Here is a 17,664-nt window from a genome sequence, read left to right on the forward strand (position 1 = left end):
GGAAATCCCTGTTCCTTGCTCAGAAACGTTTACTTGATTGTTTTGTCCCTACTGATCAACTTGGACAAAATGCTTGTTAGCCAATGTTTGGTTAAGTCTGTTTCATTCCACAAGGCTTCTGAAATTTGGTCCATCCCTTGGCCTGAGCCAACAGATGAACTCTCCTTAAAGGAGGCTGGGGTCTCAAAATAAAAGTTCTCTGTACTGTGATCCTGTCACATTACCCTTGCATCTCTTGTCTTCTTAGTCAGTTCTTTCCAGCTTTGCTTACTCCTCCTTATAAAAGACAGACCCTATTGTCTAACCCTTGACACCTTGGATATTTTATCTTTCGTAATTCCAGAGACCCTTCCTTTTACTGGAATAGTCCCTTCCACAACTTTGTATTAATCCTTTGGAATAACGCATTCCTTTATCAACATTAATAATGTGCTTTTATTTGATACTGCCTGACCTCGAATTCATGTCTTCCAGGTTTTTAAAAATATTTATTTATTTATTTGAAAGGCAGAGTTACAGAGAGGCTGAGGCAGAGGCAGAGAGAGGGAGAGTGAGAGGGAGAGGGGGAGGGGGAGGGGGAGGGAGGGGGGAGGGAGAGAGGGAGCAGGAGCTTCTTCCAGGTCTCCCACAAGGGTGCAGGGGCCCAAGCACTTGAGACATCTTCTACTGTTTACCCAGGCCATCAGCAGGGAACTGGATTGGAACGGGAGCAGGAGGTACTCGAATCAGTGCCCTTATGTAGATCATGGCTTTAATCTGCTGCACCAGAGCACCGGCCCCTGTCTTCCTGTTTAACAGCAGAAAGCCGCAGGTCCTTATCTTCCCAGTACCTCATTGACAGCCATGACTCCTGTTGCAACAAGAGAACAGCCTCCGAAGTACAGTAGTTTCCGATGTCAGAGGCATGGTGGGGGTAGATTTCTTTCTATCAGGGCTGACTGTCAGCCTAGATTATCACTGAGTTCCCTAGTGACCTGTGGCTTCAGACTGGGAGCTCACCTTCTCCCTCAGCCCTAAATCCCTGTGTCCTAGCACATGCCCACCCAGGGGCTGCACAGGAGATTCACCATGCTGTAAACTTTCCGTGCTCTGCTTTCTGGAGCACCACCTGTGGCCTTGCCTTCCATGGTACCTCCACATTTGGCTTCCTGTGCCCCATGGCAGTCAATGATACCAAAGGGGCAGCAGAAACCAGGCTCTAAAGGCCACACACCCACCATCCATACTCCCCCAAGTAAACAGCATAGTAGAAGGATTACATGCCACGGCAAAATGGAATTGACTCCTGGAATGCACAAATAGTTCAACATATTAAATTGATCTATGAAGTGGACAGTATGAACAGAATGAAAGAGCAAACCACATGATCATCATCTCAGTTGGCACAGAAAAAACATTTGACAATTTCCTTATAGAAAAGCATTTAGCAAACTGAATAGAAGGAAACTATTTGAATACACTAAAAGTTATACATGAAAACACCACAATATATTCAATAGTAAAAGATTTGAGGCTTTTTTTGTAATATCAGAAAGAATGCAAGGACACCCACTTTCAACACTTCCGTGCGATACAGTACTGGAAGATCTAACCAGAGCTATTAGGCAAGAAAAAGAAATTGAAAAACATCCAGATTAGAAACGATAAATAGATTTATCTCTGTTTGCAGATGAAATGATATTATAGTCAGAAAACTAAAGCTTCATCAAAAAGCTGTTAGACGCAATGAATTAATATACAGCAAACTAGTACCATACAAAGTCGTCAACAAAATCATCTCCATTTATAAAAACTAATTATAAACAACTGGGATAATAAATTATGAAAAAATTCAAATGCCAATAGCATAAAAAGAATAAAATACTCAAGCATTTCGTTAACCAAATTATAAAGTAGTGCTGAAAGAGATGAAAGTAACACAAAAGGCCTTCAGGTGGTATTTCCCAGCCTGGGGACATGACAGCCACAGAGTCAGAGAAAGGGAGCAAGGGACTGAGGGGCTTTACTAGGGCCACATCTCCATAGTGACCCCTGGGGATGGTGTGGATGGCTATCCCTGTAGGCAGCGGGCACCAGAGGGAGCCCTGGTAGTGCACCTGTGGTGAGGGGAGTTGGGTACTTCTGGCTGCAGGGATCTGGGCAGGGAGGGCTCTTAGCTGTGGGGTGGCTCTGGCTGCAGAGGAGCAAGTGACTTGCCATGGGTGATCCTATGCCTGGAGAGGCGATTGCCTTCCAACCCATGCAGGAGGTTAGGAGGGCATGCCACTCCATGGCTCCCAGGATGGCCTGACTGCTGGCAGGCAACAGGAGCCGCAGGCACATTTCCCACACCCCCTGCTCCCTGTTGAAGGGCCTTGTAATTGCCAATCAATTAAACAGCTCCCAGGTGTGATCCCGGCCCATCAGGACCATGTGGCAGGCTACTAGGCTACGTGACCTTCAAGCTGATTAGAGAAGCATAGGGGCACCAATATCAGCTTTACGTAACCGATAGAATGAGTGTTGCCCTGAACTAGCTACGTCCCCTCTGCCTGCCCTTTAGATGAGTGCTTGTTAATAAAGGGAAACGTTCAACAAAACTTGTCTACAGTACTTGTCAAATTATGCCGTTGCCCCACCTTCCCAGTGGTGCAGGGCTCTAAGCATGAGTCCACCGCTGGTGCCTGAACAGGGACCTAAACCTGTAGGTTAGGCAAGTGTGGGGACTTCCCTGCTAAGAAAGGAGGCATCACGCGGTGTCAGGCCCCCAATCCAACTCTGCTAGGGGAGAGGATATCTCCATTACGTTCTGGGTGCCCCTGCCATTGACATCTGCTCCAATCCCTCTGCTAGGTGAGAGGGCTTCTCTGTCCCATTCTAGGGACCCCCAGAGCAGTCACCGGCTCTTCATTTGGATTTTCTTTTGCCGCCCCCCGCCCACCGTCTGTCTCTCTTTCCATCATTCGCTATAAGGCTGACTTTCAAATAAATAAATCTTCAAAAAGCAAATAAAATGGAAAGTCCACAGAAAGGCACCCCTCTCCTAACAAACGCGGTATTTTTGAATGATTTTTAAGACAATTTCATCAGCACAAAGAATTCATGGCCACCCCATGAACTGGTCTGCCTGTGATTCTATCCTCCTACCTTTTCCCTTCCCTTTCCTGATTGGTTACTTACTTTCACTCCTCACTATGGGCCAGACCCCAAGTCAGGACCCCAGGCCTAAGCTCTTGCAGGCTTTGTTGGAAACTCGTGGCCAAACATTAAAACGGGAGTTAACTGGAAGATTTTGGGAAACTGCTGCGGGCGTGTGCCCGTGGCTTGAGGCAGTAGCCATGATCCGTGCATCTGGGAGAAGGTTTTACAAGCTGCCCAACGGCAGGCGGTGAATGCCAACACAACTGCTCCATACACTGAGCAACTGCTGGAGACCATAGCCGTTGGCCTTAACCCCAATGTGACTGTGAACTCTGGGTGGCAATGATGTTTCCATTTTAAGTACAGGGACTGGGACAAATGTTCCATTCTAGGGTGGAAAGTCGATAGTGCAGAATTCTGTGCTTGCTAGTGGGGACAAGGGTTATACGGTGAATCTATGCACCTTCTGATCTTTCTGGTGTGAACCTAAAATTGTACTACAAAAGTAAGTCATAGGGGGCTGGTGCGGTGGTGCAGTGAGTTCAGCTGCTTGCGTACAGTGCCAACGTCCCATATGGATGCCGGTCTGAGTCCCACTTCTGATCCAGCTCCCTGCTCACCTGCCTGGGAAAACAGCAGATGGCCCACGTGCTCAGGCCCCTGCAGCACCAGGTCGCATGGGAGACTCAGATGGGACACCTGGCTCCAGCCTGGCCCTGCCCCAGCCATTGCAGCCATTTGCGGAGTGAACCAGTGGATGGAAGAACTGTCTGTCCCTCCCCCTCTCTCTGTAACACTTTCAGATAAATAAGCTTAAAAGAAAAAAGTCATATACACACAGACGTACCCTCACCTAACAGTTTCTTTAATGGCAAAAAAAAAAAAAAAATCCTTCCCTTCAGAAAACGAGGGAGCTACTCAATTGGGCAGCTGACTCATTCCAGGAAGGACAGCTGACTCATTCCAGGAAGGAAGGGGACGAGCAAAACATTAACCATCACGTCACTAAGTCCATGCTATCCTAACTCCCGTCTTTTCATTCTCTGTTATAAAGTCACTTAGATAGCTAAGAGTGAAAACCAGAACTCTCAGCAACGACACTTAGAGAACTTACTCTACCCTTGCAGTACGGTCAGAATTCTTTCAAGTGAGGATCTTAATAATCAGATGTAGTTCTTAGACTTTTGTACTGAAATGTGCATCCACCTGGGGAATGAACCAGCGGATTGAAGCTCTCTCTCTCCCTCTCTCTCCCTTCTCTCTCTGTCTGTCTGTCTGTCTGTCTTTCCATCATTCGCTATAAGGCTGACTTTCAAATAAATACATCTTCAAAAAGTAAATAAAATGGAAAGTCCACAGAAAGTCACCCCTCTCCTAACAAACGCGGTATTTTTGAATGATTTTTAAGACAATTTCATCAGCACAAAGAATTCATTTCACTGACTTTTCCCAAATACACTTTAAATAATTGCATATTTATTGCATGAAATGTATCCACAGAACAATTTGAGGTGTCATTAAATGTAAAATGTATACATTACAAGAGGAAACCTATCAGAATTAATCATTCTTCAGAGGAATGTGCATCTAAAATTCCACATTCTCACTGATTAAAGCTGAAAAGCAAAGCACTCTAGTTATTTTATGTCTGAAGACAAGTGAGATCATCAGACCATTACATAACAACGTATTCTAATTACAAAGGGAAACCTATCAGAATTAATCATTTCTCAGAGGAATGTGCATTTGAATTCCGCATTCTCACCTAATATCAAAGTGGAAAAGCAAAGCACTCTGGTTACTTTTGTCTGAAGACAAGCATTGAGAAACTTAAATCATTACATAACAACTTATTCTAATTAAATTATCATAAAGTAATAATTATCGTCATCACGAACAAATCAATTTTGTTTGTTAAGTTTGTTAACCAAATACTGGCAATCAACACTAAGGCCAGGTGTTATTTACTGGTGGACCAGAACTTCCTTGAATGACACCTTGATGTCTGTGTGGAAAATGACAAAATCAGAAATCCACAGCTTAGCACAGATATCTCGCCAGGTATCTTAATTATGTGTCCCAGCTTAGCTTTTTTCAAACACCCAGAGGTGAGTTGCTTTTAACTATGCTTGTAAGGCCTTAGAGTAGGGTCTTTTTGGAAACAGCATTTGCTTATGAATTGGCTCCATACCATAGGGAGGAAATACAAGACAGTGCACAGGTTACAGTTTGTCTTCTTTACTCCTTCAAGGAAGGACGATGTACCCTCTAGAGGGAGCTCTGCCTTCTGAGACCGACACAGATCCGCTGAGGCCAAACCGAAAACCCTGTCATCCCTACTGCTACACGTACATTGACCGGAGGAGGGAGGAAACTTCACCATCACTACCAAAGAGCCAGAGTGTTATACACGTAACCCCTCCACTGCTGCTGATCACATTACTGTTTAGGGTTCAGGGGGGCAAGAGAAACATGGTCTTGCATTTCACAAACGAACTAGTGACAAAGAAGATGTGCTTATATCTGCGAGAACTTGAATTAGTGTAGCTAACGTTGGACTTTCAGACAGAACTTGAGTGGAAGTTCCTTCTTCAGATTCATAGAAGCAGCATGGCTTGCAGAGATTGTTGAATACTCGCCAACTCTTGCTGTTGCTCCTTCAAAACAAGGAAATGCCGATAATCATTACACACATTTCTGCAAGTGAAATATCCCTCGGCTCGCATCAATCAATCCTTAGATTTCAGTATTAAACACAGACTGCTTACAGTTGCAGCAATAATTTTGTTCTTCAAGATGTCAATTTCGTTTTTGAGCTTCTTTTGCTCATCAGTAAGCAGGCTTTGCTGGCTCAGCTCCAAGTCGTTGATACCCTAAAACAGAAACTCGGGTTCAGTCAGAAACCACCACACGTGGCTCATGTTCTAAAAGGGCAAACTGAAATTTCAGGAGTAACACTCAAATATTCAAATGAGCTCACTTTTTATTTCAAATAAAGAATTGTGATGAATATAGGCAACAAAAGCACCCGCTTGGAAATTTCTCAGAAGTCAGATTTGAGGGCGATGCTGCCACAGGAGGTACAAGAGTTGTACAATGAGTTGGGGAAAATGGGCAGCTGAAGAGTTAAGGGGAAGATGGAGCAGAGACAGAGAAAGACTGGCAGTCCCATGTCAGGTTATGCCATAATTTTTCACAGCTAATGACCCACCCACTACCACTAGTGCTCCACATAACATGAGTTGCTCAGAGGAAACTATAAACGGTTTGTTAAATGTCAGCTTCGCGTTCAGGAAAATGTATCGTAGAGTATGTTCTGAATCTTTCTTCATTCAACAAACAGTGAAGCAGCACATACTAAGAAAATGTACCATGTCGAGTGCTATGGTGTGATACGATCAATGAATACACCGTCTCCTCCATATCCCCGTGACAGGAGCAAGCATCCACGCCGAAACAGCACGATTATCGAAAGGAGGGGAAGGGCAACATGCTGCGGCCACACAGCTGAAGACCGCCAGTGATTCAGTTGGCCAAAGAGCAAGGTTTCAATAGGCAAGGAAAAAGGAGGTACACGTCCTCTCCGGAAAGAACCTAGGCAAAGCCTGGAAGCAATGCTGACTTCCTTCAGGGAAAGCCATCAACCTACAGGGGTGAGAGTCAAGAAGGAATGCAGCAAAGGAAGCTCTCAGAGGGTGGGTCAGCTTGTTCAGGGGTGGGGGCGTCCTTGAACCACCACTCGTTTACAAGGGGGAAGCTACAGGGAGGGCTGAATGAGAGAGTGGGCCTGTGTCTTTGGAAGGTGGTACTGTAAGACCTCTGAAGGGAGGATGGCAGATTCAGAACTCAGGTGAGGATACAAGCAAGGGAGATTAAAGAAAGCAATGAAAGTGCCACCACCGAGGTGGGTAAAAACTGCAGGGGACACCGGCCGGGAAGGATGCGGGATTTGGAAGACGCCAAAACCTAGTGCCAAACTTTCTACCCTAACTTTGGTAATACCCAGCGCTGACATTTAGAAGGTATCTTTCTATGCGAGTCTTCACCCCGATTCCCAGATGGACAGCTGGGGAACATGGGAGTTCCATGTCTCTCCACTTGCTAGCTCCTCTTAAATGACCACTTTGTAGACAGAGAATTCTAAGGCCGGTCAAAGATTTATAGTTCAAAGCTCCCTTGAGCAGTTTGCAAAAAAACCATCTCAACCTGTCTAGATGAGCGACGTTTTAATAAGCAGCATCACAAGACTCTTAAAAAGGACATCCTGGAAACAAGACTGCATTGGTTCCTGAACCATGCATACCTGCGGGAAACAAAGGTCAGTGTCTGGGCCATCTCTTACCATTATTATGAAGAAAGAACTAAAAGTGACTGTGCCATAAGTATGACAAGATGAACCTCACAGGACATGGTACAAAATAATGGGTACTCAATGCTTACACTTGCTACTTGCTCGATAACAACCAAAACAAAGTCTGTAGAATATCCAGAAAAAAGACATCTGGAAAGGACTGACTTCCATCCTACTTTCCACTGCGTTTACTGCTGATCATCTAAAAATCAGTTGTTCTGCATGAAAGCATGAGAATTGAACATGTTAACAAGCAATCAATACTCTATGAGCACAAGATGCATCTTCCTTGGCAAATTTACAATTTAACTATTCCTGATTTAAATACAGCCCTCCAATCCTACCTGCTTCCCTACTCTCCCCCCCTCCCCGCCGAAATAAAGACCAGTATGGAATTCTAAAATGGAAAGTACATTCACTGGCTGCCTTAAAGATGGAAGAATCAATTGAAAGATGCAAAAAGAATAAGAGTCACAAATATATATAATGAAAAGCTATTTTTCCGTAAGTGTGGAAAGAACCACACTGTCTTCTACCACTACATGCACATGGTATTTCTCAAGAATGCATTGTATTACCAAACACAACTGACCTTTAAGAATTCCTCATACAGGTTCTTAACTGTAGTCAGCGTCTCCATTTGAACATTTTTAGCTTGCAGGAAAAGCCTTCGGTGGTCGTGAAGCATCCTCTACAATATTTTTAAGAAGGGATAAAAGTCAGATAAATCTTGACATGTAGAAAACATATACCAACCGACGCTAAGTTTTAAAGACCTGTCTTTAAATCAATACTTGCTAACGAGTTCTGCTTTAACAGCTTTTGTGAACAAATTTAATTGCGTGTGTTCAACATTTCTACACCAAGAACACACACTAATTCTTTCTTTCAGTCATTGAGTGGGAAGCAATTTCCTTTTAACATACGCCTTAGTTCTTGATTTCAAAGTCCACAGAGACTCTTCTCAATAATCAGTCTGCCATGCACTGGTAAAATCCGTACAGTAATCCTACCTACCTAACAGATATCACGTGAGAAACAGTGTTTCTTACCAATATGGAAAGCGTGTATACACTCCTGTTCATTCTGACATGCACATAATGCTGGCCGTCCTGTTCCCTGACCTGCACTCCAGCAGTGCTTTTGTCCTCTCCCCCACCTGCTGCACACTTGTGCAGTCGGCCCCTAGATTTTGTTATTCCTGGTAAGCTTACTGCGTACACAATATAAATAATAGTGGAATTAGGTTAGAACTCTACACGTCAGGTGCCTTTCTGAGCCATCCAATGACATCATCCCCTAAATCCCTCATTTAATCTCAATGCGTGTCTGAGAGTTAAGTCCTCACCTTAGGCCTCCATTCACCAAAGAAGGAAATCGAGGCAGAGAAACACTTTTCTCGTGGCTTCACAGGTAGCCACTGGTCGGACCAGAGTTGGAGCCACCAGACACCCTGGAACCACTGTACCTTAGTGTTTCTCCATTTTTCCCAACATGTAGCCACGATCGCCCAAACTTTGTGAGTCACTCACGTTGTACCACAGCTGGGAAATCTCTTGGGCCTCACATCATCAAAAGGAACAACTTCTGCTGTCCAGTAGCCCATCCCTGTGGCACCGATTTCCTCAACCCCACCTTAAATTCCACAGTCTGTCACTGTATCTCTGGCCCTGAAGACAGACCTCGTCCCTTTTCTCCCTCTGTCATTGTGCTTGGCTATACCCCAGTCTTGGAAAGCCCACCTCCCTACCTGCTGTGCTACAGTGACCACAGCTGGTATCGCTTGAAATTCACGATCACCATGACACTAACCTAACTTGGACTTGCAATGCTTCTTGGTAACTGTATTCCACTAGTCCATTCAGCAGCCCGCATCCAGGAAGTATTCCTTGCCTTCTCCCCCACCCCCAAAAGGCAGTGACTGCTCCCCCCACCCATGCTCACGCCTGACTGATGACCTAACAAGCTCACCACAGCCCAAAGGGTCGTGCAGTCTCCCATCATCGCCCCTTCCACCCTCCTTTGTCCATCTGGGCTCATGAGCTCTCATTTCTCTCTGCAATTTCTGCATGAACTGTTGCTACTGGAGACTTTGGCTACAACCGAGTAATCAGTTAAGAGGCCTAGCCTGATACCAACAGTTAGTCTTTCCTGCTGTTTCGCGGTTTTCCGCACACCCGTGTCCCACTCTTCAAAGAAAGTCAGGAACTGCCGAGAATAGCTGTAGCGGATATTTTGCCTGTAAAACATAGTGATGAGCACAGTCGGATTTCACAATGACATGGAAAATTCAACATACGCAAACAAAACCTATTTGACACGCTTTTTTAGTGCAAAGGGAGAAGGGGACAAATAGTAGCTGAAAACTTCTCACGGGAACACAAAAGGAGAAAAGTTTTGTTCTCATTGCCGAGGTGCTTGTTCCTAACTGACTGGTACAGAAGCTGTCTCACACACTTTACCTCTTGAAGCAAGAGGAGGATTGGGTGCACCGTACATTTTCCAGAATATTAATTTTATCTAAAAGTGTTTACATTCCCCCTCCTCCTTCTATCGTATGACGTGGAGAATCTCATATGGAATGTAGAATTCAATGAGGATATCACACGCACTCACCCTGGACAATTTCCAAACTAACTGCTTCTTCCTACTTGCACACCAGCAATATTTAAGCAACAAAAACAAAATTAACAAAATGTAGTCAAAATACACAAAACATTTACAATATGATTAGCTGTTTTTACATAACTGAATTATCACTGAGTCTCAAGTGACTAATGCTTTAACACATTTACATTTCAGTCAGCTATCGCATTTCCAGAAGTGTATATAACCTGACTGTATGGGAAGAAAATGTCGTCCTTACCTGAAAGGACAAAAACAAATCATATTCGTTGGCTTCTAAGTCGTGTGTGCGTGCACGTGTGTGTTTCTGATGCGTGTGCATGTGTGTGATGTACACAGAAGTTAGGAAACTTATCTACCTAAAGTAAAACTGAGGGGAAATAGCCTTTTCCCGGGAGTCACCAATGAATAGAAGATTGTGTAAAGTTCCCTGCACCAATAAACGCTTCAGAAACGATAGAGGGGCCGGCGCTGTGGCGTGGTGGATAAAGCCGCCACTTGCAGTACTGGCGGCCCATATGGGTGCCGGTTCGAGTCCCGGCTGCTCTGCTTCCAATCCAGCTCTCTGCTATGGCCTGGGCTGGGAAAGCAGTGGAAGACAGCCCGAGTCATTGGGCCCCTGCACCCGCGTGGGAGACCCCAAAGAAGCTCCTGGCTCGTGGTTTTGGATGGGCACAGCTCCAGCCGTCGTGGCCATCTGGCGAGTGAACCAGCGGATGGAAGGCCCCTCTCTTCTTTGCCTCCCCTTCTCTCCCTGCGTAACTCTGACTTTCAAACAAATAAATGAATCTTAAAAGAGAGAGAAATGACAGAAATGTTACGATTCAAAGGAGTCTAGCGCATTACCATTGCTCTTTTTGCACTTTCAAGATCTGCTCAAATTTCTCCTTGGTAGCGTTGGGAGAATTATCTGCATTCACTGTGCGCCTTCTTCTCTTTGCCGGAAGGGCCAACTGAACGTCAGCTACATGGAAGATAAATACTCACTGAAACTTAATGTGGAAAAGTACTCTGTACCCATATATCCAAATCAACATGGGAGACGTTGGCTCAGCAGTATTGGAAAGACATCTACAAATCCTAATACGGACACCGTTCCGAAAAGCAAGATTTACTCATCTTCTGTGAACACGTACGGGGCAATGCTAGTATTCCAACTCTAGTTGTTTACGGATGGATCAACTTTTAATTTAGGGACGAGAAAGAAGGACTAATCACGAAAATAGTTCCCGCTTGTGAAAATACGTACAAAGAGTCTCAAAACACGACTTCAAGTTCATGAGAACTTGGTTAAAAAGATCAAATTGTTTACACTTATGAGGTACCCTCAAGTTCAAAGGACACCATTATGCAGAATATAGTTAGCGCTAAATGGATAACACACACCAAGCATTTTATGCTTAGCAGCTCCATCAAAATGATAGAAAAATAGTTCAACACACAGTAAGATTGCTTTGAAACCACCAGGTAAATGATTCTTTTAGCTGAAGTTGACCGAGAGAGGCAATGCCTGTGGGCATGCAAGTTCCACGTTCAGCAAATAAATAGGTTCAAGGGTAGAGACTGTCCCCGAGCTTTGAAGAACACATTGGTATCCACTATTACTGTGTTTCTAAAAATTCTCAAACTACACGTAATGCTTCAGTAAGCATCGGATTTTCCCTCGGGAATCTACTGAGTTATTTTCCGTTACTCACAAGGGATCTGCAGGGCCATAAAAATATTCTAAACTTACTCTACCCATCCATACCAATCCATCTCTTGAGCGACTCCTAGAAGAACAGCTTTGTCCACACCAAAAGAACAGAGCGCTCAAAGCATACTTGCACAGGTGAGTTATCTCTACACAGGTGTCCAAAATTGGTTGGGATTCTTTGCTAAGGGTCCTCTCGCTAAAGGCTCTTGGCGAAGAGCCAGCAATTTACACGTTTTTACCAGTGTGGTCCTCTCAGACAGCTAGCGTAACAGACATTTCACACGGCACTACAAAATTTATGACTGTTTGGATCCAACTGCACTTCCTCAATAGCTAGAAAAATTATCTGAAATCTCTAATACTCAGTTTGTTGACAGTAAAACTGTGTTCCAGAGGACGCAATTTGTAGGCTACTCCAAAGAAAACATCAGATATCTGTAAAAAACATTAACTATATTAGTAGCATGAAGAACTGGCATGAGAAATTAACATAGCGCATACTGTATATGTGCTAAAAGGGGATCACTCCCCCCACCCCCCACTGTCTTTGAATGCATGACATTTCTACCTGGACAAAGCAACAGGGTCACTCTTACTCTTATCATCAGAAGACCGTCAGCAGCGTTCTTGCTTTCCGCATCAACAATCTAAAAAGCTAAGTAAGGAAACCTGTGAAGCTGAATCACTCACGACACTGACACAGAATCCTACATACGAGGAGACCAGTCCTGTAGTCCAGCGTGCAATGCTGTCTACTATAATGCTTTTTATGGTTTAGGTTGGTTGTTTGCAAGGGCAAATAGCTGAGAAAGCATACCTGTACGTCCTCGTGACACCTTCTGGGCGTCATCCCTGTGGAAAAGCCACATCAGAGATTTAAAACAAAGCTAGATAAAATGGCAGGTGATTTGGAAGACCTCTCATGCCACGTGTTTCCTACGGAATAGTTATTAGTGGGGCCAAAGGTCACTGTTCTCAATGTAGCTTAGGTGGCGGGCAAAACACACTTTAAACACATTACCCCACTTCCACTTCCAGCGCAGCTGCTCCAGCAGAAGCAGAGCTGTTCCCGTGGGGATCAATTCCTGGATTGCCGGCTGCGTTGAAATGAGGAGAAACACACTTGGTTAAAGGTGTAGCCAACGCGGAACATTTCTCAGGGAGAACCGTCACTCTCAGGGTGGGGTGTGATTCTCAGCCTCTTGGCCAGCAACCCCTCTGAAGGCAGACCTGCCAGGGGCATTCCTCAGGTGCAGGACGCTGGAATCGGGCCAGGGCCCAAGACCAGGTTACGTTGGCCTTTGTCCCAGGCCATCGGGGTCTGGCGCTCAGAAAGCTCTGCGCTGCACGTCAGACACGTGGGAAGTAAGGACGCGCAGGGCCAGGACAGCGGCCGTGGGAAGCCACTGGCACCCTGCCATGTGGTGGAAGCCTCAAGAGGGAACTGCCAAGTCTGCAAAGCCATTTTTCAGACTCCGGGCTTGGCGCGTCTGCCACGCGGTGGAGGCCAAAGGCAAGACCCGGGGACCGGGGCCGCCCAGTGTGCCACGTGCCAGAGATGAGCCCCGCCCTCCCCTGGGAAGGGCACATCCATAAGAGAAGCTGGGCCCCGGCCCCGCCCACCCTTTACCTTGGTGCCGCAAGTTCCAGGCTTCCAGATGGGAGGGTTTGCTTCGGGTCGCTGAAGCTTCCCGGAAGCGCTTCCTGCTCTCGGGCGCCATGGCGGGCTGCATGCTTCCACGTGCGAGTGAAGGCTCCCGGGCTAAAGGCATGGGGGCAGGGGACAGGAGTTGGGGGCCGTGCCACGGATGCCGCGTCATGGAGGCCAACGGCACCACCGCCTGGCGAACCTCCAGCCTCCTGCTGCGGGCAGGGAGGGAGGCACAGGCAGGGTTGGGCAGGACTGGGCAGGGGACCGCCACTCCCACGCTTCACACCTACCCGCAGTCCCCTGTGCCGCCCTCTTCCCATGGAAAGATCCCGGCTCCAGCACTGGGGCCTGCTGACGCGCCATAGGCAGCCCCCACCCCCAGGAGGCCTTCTGGTGACCCGAATGGCAGGCCCTGACCGTTGGCAGAGCAGTAGGGACACGCACAGACATCCCTGCCTCACCCCGGGTCCACAGACCCACAGCTCCCCCCCCCCGCCCAACGCCTCCGACACCACCCTCCAAGGACCTCAGGAGTGGTCCAACCCGTGCCTGGAAGCCGCCTGGCGCAAGCCTGGGCCCCAGCCCCAGCCCCAACCCCAACCCCAACCCCAACCCCGAACTCGGCCTTTCAAGTCACTGCTCGCCCTCCCTCAGGGTCTCCCTCAGGCCCCGACAAAACACAACGCCAATGGGAGGATGTACCCCCAGACATCTGCCGGTCCGGCCCCACCCGGGAAGCCAATCCAGGTCCCCAAATGGCCGCAGAGCACCGCCCACCCCAGTCACTTGCTGCTGCCGCCTCCCCAGGGGTCTCACAGGCACTGAAGACAGCAAGATCAACGGCGACCCCCTCCGCAATGAGTTCCTCTCACACAGGGTTGGCTCTGGGCGGGCTGCGTGCTGATTGGTCAGCACAACGCCTGCGCAAGGCCGTCCCTGCGGAGCCACGCCCCTTCTGCCTCGCGGAAACCCCCTCTGCACGAGGGGGTGACGCTTGGCGTTCTGACGCTGCCGTCGTTTTCCGGCACTTCCTGTTCCTGGACGATGGCGCGGCAATGCCGGCCTCGTGGCCTGCCGCGGACACCGTGCCTAACCCAGCGCCACGGACAGCGGCCCATTCCTGTTCCTACTCCATCCTTTTGAGGTGGGCAACGATTATATTCATCTCTGAACGGGGTTCCTGGGGGTCATGTCTCCTGCCAAGCTAAAAATACTTAGGGGAGACTAGAGACGTGCGCAAATACTAACCAGAGAGTGGTAACGTGCGCAGATACGAATGGCGTATTTATTTAGCGGTCGAGGAATAAATACCCATCGTCTTGTGATTGTGCATCACCCCTCACAGAAAAACCCGTCATGAGCGGGCCAAAGTATTGCCCTAGAACGGGAGAAAGTGTACTTTGTTGGGTGGCCTGTGGTGAAAGGCGAAGAAAACAAGAGCGGCCACCTGAGCGTGTTCAGCTGTAGAAAGCGAGCCTCCCCTCCTACCGCCAGCCCTTCCCATACCCCCCACCGCCTCTCATCTGTCCTCAGTCCCTCCGCCGGCACTTCCCAACCTCGCATCTTTCCTCCGGCCCTCCATTCTGCCCCCCCCCACCCCCATTCTTCCCATCAGCACTTTCCACCCTCCGCCTGCCCCGTCTTTCCTCCTGCCAGTCCTTCTGGCCGTCCCTCCATCTTTCCTCCCACCAGCCTTTCCACCCGCCCTCCCCGCAGGACTGCCTGCACCCCAGGACTCCCCTCACCCGCCACCCTTCTCCCTTCCTACCCTGCCTCCCCCGCACCTCCCCTTGCCTGCTCCTGCACCTAGGACTTCCTCCCGTTGGCCCACTCCCTGCTTGCTCCACCTTGCTCCCCCACCTCCTAACCATGGTCTGCGGCAACTAAGGGGGGAAACAAGAGCCACACCTCTGAGCATAGTTGCTCAGCCACGGGCTTTCCTCCATCCAGCCCCAGCCACCCCTCCCGCACCCGCCTGCCCCCTTCCCCTTTTCAACCACGGCTTACCCGCTCTCCCACGACTACCCCCGCACCCACCTCCCACTGCCTCCCCATGCCTCCCTCACCAGCCCCCCTCCTTGTTCCGCCCCCCTTTGGCCTCTCTCCTCCTCCTTCTGCCTCCTGCCCCCCCCACCGCCCCCCATGCTGCCTCCTCCCCCTCTGCCACTTGTTTCTGAGGTGCAGTGTGGTACCCCCCATCAGGTACACAGATGAGGTGGAGTCTTAGCGTGCACCCCGGTGGAGGATGCCACAGGTGCGCCCTGGGAGGGTGAGCGTATCAAGCTGCCAGTTCAAGAGACAGACACTGCTTTGCAAGGGTACAAGAGTTACAGCTCGCCTAAACGTCGAATAACTGCCTAGTTACATCATGCCATCTCCTCCCTCCCCTTGGAGAATTCTGTCCCTTGATCTTGAGGGGATGCTGAAGAATGATGATCCATCTTCTAGAGTTACTTTGTACTGGTCGGGGTCATGGACCTTTCGTATCCTGGGAGTGGAAATCTTGCCTGTCTAATCTAGTGCGTCTATGTGAAGAGGCAGAAGATCTCTGTCTGCTTGTGCCAGTGGTGTGGCCCCTGCATGGTCATCATTACTTTGGTCACTCAGCACGAGCATAATTGGAAAGACAGACCATAGGTGGGATCCTCTTAAGAAAGGGAGCATTTATTGTTTCCCAAATAGTGGGGACTAATAGGCTTTCCTTACCCAAAGTATGGAACCAAGCCTGGTGGTAAAGTTTTTCAATTGTCTCTCTCAGTAAACAGACTGCCCTTAGAGTAAATGTGACACAGTCCATTAATCACCGCACACGTTCCACTTTGTTGTACCAGTATGTATTCTAGGGCTAGTCAGTTGTCCACGATACCTTAGGTATAGCATTCTGAGACTTGAGTATTTGGTGTAAAATCTGGCCTGAAGTCTGGGCTAGGTCGCCACAGGCAATAGACAGTTTTTGAAAGCAGCTTCATGAGACACAGCTGGATCTCCTCTTGTGAGACGAGCACACCAGGGAGTTTTCCTGCCTGTAACAAAGAAATGAGAAGATGGAGGAAAGACGTGTCTCCCACAGTGTGCACTGGCCTTGAGGTGACCAAACGAAATGATTTTACGTATGCTTTAACTTTTTGAAGAGTAGTTGAGGTCTTCAGTTGGCCCACAAGGGTAGGAAGGCTTATCTTATGTACACTTACGAAGATTCAACAAGTAAAAGGTTAAATCCTGACAGATGTACCCAGCTTGGAATACCCTGTATCTTAACTGCAGTGGGAGCGCTGAGTAGCGCCTTGGAAGGTCCCTTCCGTGTAGGCTGTAATTTGGTCAGAAGTGGTTCATCCCTTCCAAGTTTTTAACAGAATGAGCACTCCTGGGGAGCTTGGCAGCTTGTGACTTTTGGGGACTTGTCCCGGGGTAGTTTCTGTTCCCATACTCTTTCAGAGCCTCTAGTGCCTGTCCTACTTTGGCAACATGCTTTTTCTGAGTACTGGGATCAAAGAGAACCTCAGAATTGAAAAGGGTCTTCAATGTAGCGTTTCAAACGTGCTCAGTTTAAGGGCAGCCTTAGGTGCTGTTCTCATCCTGAGCAGGTCAATGGACAATAGATCAGACCGTGATTCTGAGGTTTCTGTTGGCGTAAATGTGACACAGCCCATTAATCACTGCACGTGCTCCACTTTGTTGTACCAGTATGTATTCTTGTGCTAGTCAGTGGTTCATGACTACCTTAGGAAGGGCATTCTGAGACTTGAGGATTTGGTGTAAAATCTGGCCTGAAGTCTGGGTTAGGTTGCCACAGGCAATAGGCAGTTAAGATACGGGGTATTCCAAGCTGTGTGCATCTATCAGGATTTTTCATTATTTGAGTAGGGAGATCAGAGCTTTGCCAGAGTTCATAAAGACCTTAATTAGCTAGAAGTGCTGTGGCAGTGACTGCCCTTAGGCATGCAGGCCATACTGACGACACCCGATCTGGTTACTTAGAAAAGTAGGTCACTGGCCACAAAAGTGGACTCAGCCTCCGAGTGAGTGCACCCAACGCTATTCCCCGTTTCTCTGCGCAAAGAGAGAGACCCACTTGTCCGAGATATTTATTCCTAGTGCCTACAAGTTCTTGAATCCCTTCCGGAAAACCCACTGGTTGCTCCTCTGCCCAGTGAAGAGTGTCTGTGTCAGGACCATTTAAATAGTCTCCTAGATAGATTTGGCTGTCAACCAAATCCTAGA

General features: G+C 47.8%; 1 protein-coding gene across 4 annotated transcripts; it reads right to left on the reverse strand.

Moving 5' to 3' along the window:
* Nucleotides 1-4,030: 4,030 nt before the first annotated feature.
* LOC138848100 (synaptonemal complex protein 3-like) lies at nucleotides 4,031-14,413 on the reverse strand. Of its 4 annotated transcripts, none has more exons than XM_070067711.1 (9): nucleotides 14,146-14,395; nucleotides 13,423-13,554; nucleotides 12,814-12,889; nucleotides 12,610-12,644; nucleotides 10,943-11,060; nucleotides 9,611-9,710; nucleotides 8,064-8,162; nucleotides 5,889-5,993; nucleotides 4,031-5,777 (listed from the first exon to the last, which is right to left on the reverse strand). In XM_070067711.1, exons 1-9 carry the CDS (start codon nucleotides 14,153-14,155, stop codon nucleotides 5,718-5,720), a joined length of 735 nt encoding a protein of 244 aa, XP_069923812.1. In that variant the 5' UTR covers nucleotides 14,156-14,395; the 3' UTR covers nucleotides 4,031-5,717. The 4 variants fall into 4 exon arrangements, with proteins under 4 accessions (XP_069923812.1, XP_069923811.1, XP_069923813.1 ...); XM_070067710.1 differs by lacking the exon at nucleotides 14,146-14,395 and adding an exon at nucleotides 13,734-13,926; XM_070067712.1 differs by having other exon boundaries at nucleotides 4,032-5,777; nucleotides 14,260-14,413.
* Between the last annotated feature and the right edge of the window lie 3,251 nt (nucleotides 14,414-17,664).

The sequence above is a fragment of the Oryctolagus cuniculus genome, unplaced genomic scaffold, assembly GCF_964237555.1.
Source record: "Oryctolagus cuniculus unplaced genomic scaffold, mOryCun1.1 SCAFFOLD_168, whole genome shotgun sequence".
NCBI classification, from domain to species: Eukaryota; Metazoa; Chordata; class Mammalia; order Lagomorpha; family Leporidae; genus Oryctolagus; species Oryctolagus cuniculus.

Excerpts from the sequence above, each read along its gene's own strand:
- LOC138848100 (XM_070067710.1), bottom strand. The coding sequence starts at position 13,893 with ATGTCTGTGCGTGTCCCTACTGCTCTGCCAACGGTCAGGGCCTGCCAT. Across the intron at positions 13,555-13,733 it reads GGCGGCACAGGGGACTGCGG|CCCGGGAGCCTTCACTCGCA; the intron begins GTAGGTGTGAAG and ends CCATGCCTTTAG. Across the intron at positions 11,061-12,609 it reads GGTGTCACGAGGACGTACAG|CTGACGTTCAGTTGGCCCTT; the intron begins GTATGCTTTCTC and ends TCTTCCATGTAG.